Source organism: Opisthorchis viverrini (assembly GCF_000715545.1).
Source record: "Opisthorchis viverrini unplaced genomic scaffold opera_v5_103, whole genome shotgun sequence".
Lineage (NCBI taxonomy): Eukaryota > Metazoa > Platyhelminthes > Trematoda > Opisthorchiida > Opisthorchiidae > Opisthorchis > Opisthorchis viverrini.
In genome coordinates, this window is record NW_008751758.1 from 295319 (window position 1) to 296471 (window position 1153).

At 47.9% G+C, this 1153-nt stretch overlaps 1 protein-coding gene across 1 annotated transcript in view; it reads right to left on the minus strand.

Annotated features, from left to right (window-relative positions):
• Nucleotides 1-1153, minus strand: part of T265_05427 (hypothetical protein) — a gene marked incomplete at both ends in the record, with an annotated part of 47553 nt that overhangs the window by 44096 nt on the left and 2304 nt on the right. The window contains one exon of the mRNA XM_009170434.1: nucleotides 537-624. Coding sequence (XP_009168698.1) covers nucleotides 537-624 — 88 coding nt within the window. The remainder of the gene's footprint in view (nucleotides 1-536; nucleotides 625-1153) is intronic.

Below are 1153 nucleotides of genomic sequence, written 5' to 3' on the forward strand. Positions count from 1 at the left end.
GAATAAGCATTTGTCAATGTTCAAACGTATGTTGTAAGTGGAAAAACGTTCAAACACTGCTCTGCACTGAGCTGCATGTTCAGCTTGGGAGGTGCTAGCGACTAAAACATCGTCAAGGTAGGTACACGCAAACGGTAAGCCACGTAAAACCTCGTCCATGAAACGTTGAAACGTTTGGGCTGCATTTCGAAGACCAAAGGGTATACGCGTGAATTCGAAAAGGCCAAAAGATGTTGTGATGGCTGTTTTGGGAATGACTTCCGGGGCTACGGGTTTGTGGTAGTATCCTCTTACGAGATCGAATTTGGAGATGTTTGTATGGCATAGGGTACTTGCGAAATCGTGGATATGTGGGATGGTATACCTGTATAGGATAGTAGCGCTGTTGAGAGAACGGTAATCTCCACAGGGTCTCCAATCACCTTTAGGTTTCTTAAATACCATATGTAGGGGTGATTACCAATGACTCGATGAAGGGTGGATGATGCCGAGTTCGAGCTTGTATTCGAACTCGTGGTTTGCGATTTGTAGCTTACCCGGATGAAGTCGGCGCGGGTTGGCATGGACACGGGGACCTCTCGTCTGAATGTGGTGAACGACGGAATGAGTGACCGGTTGGGTGTACTGACATGGGTGAGTAAGGGTTGGAAAATCCCTAAGTATGTCGGTGTACTGATATGGGTGAGTAAGGGTTGGAAAATCCCTAAGTACGTCAGCAAAATGTTAATCCGGTAAGATAACTCGGATACCTGTGGATAAATTTGGTGCACTAATTCCGTTGACTGAGAGGGAAGTGAGCGTGTCTAAGAGACGTTTGCGTCGCACGTCGACAGATAGATCGTAATGGGTCAGGAAATCTGCACTGAGGATGGGTGTTTGGACGTCGGCCAAAAAGAAGATCCATTTGAACGTACGTCGCAATCCAAGATCAAGGGTGAGGAAAAGCTCGCCGTATATAGCGATGTAGGTACCGTTAGCGACTTGTAAGGAGGAAGAAGCAGAATCGGGAAATGGATTCTTATGTGGTAGCACACGAACTTCAGCCCTTGTATCTACGAGGAAACCTAGACCACTTGAACGATCGGTGATGTGGAACAGGCGACTAGTGCGAGGAGGGCCACAGACAGTCGTCGCCGTTACTGACTGGCCGGGG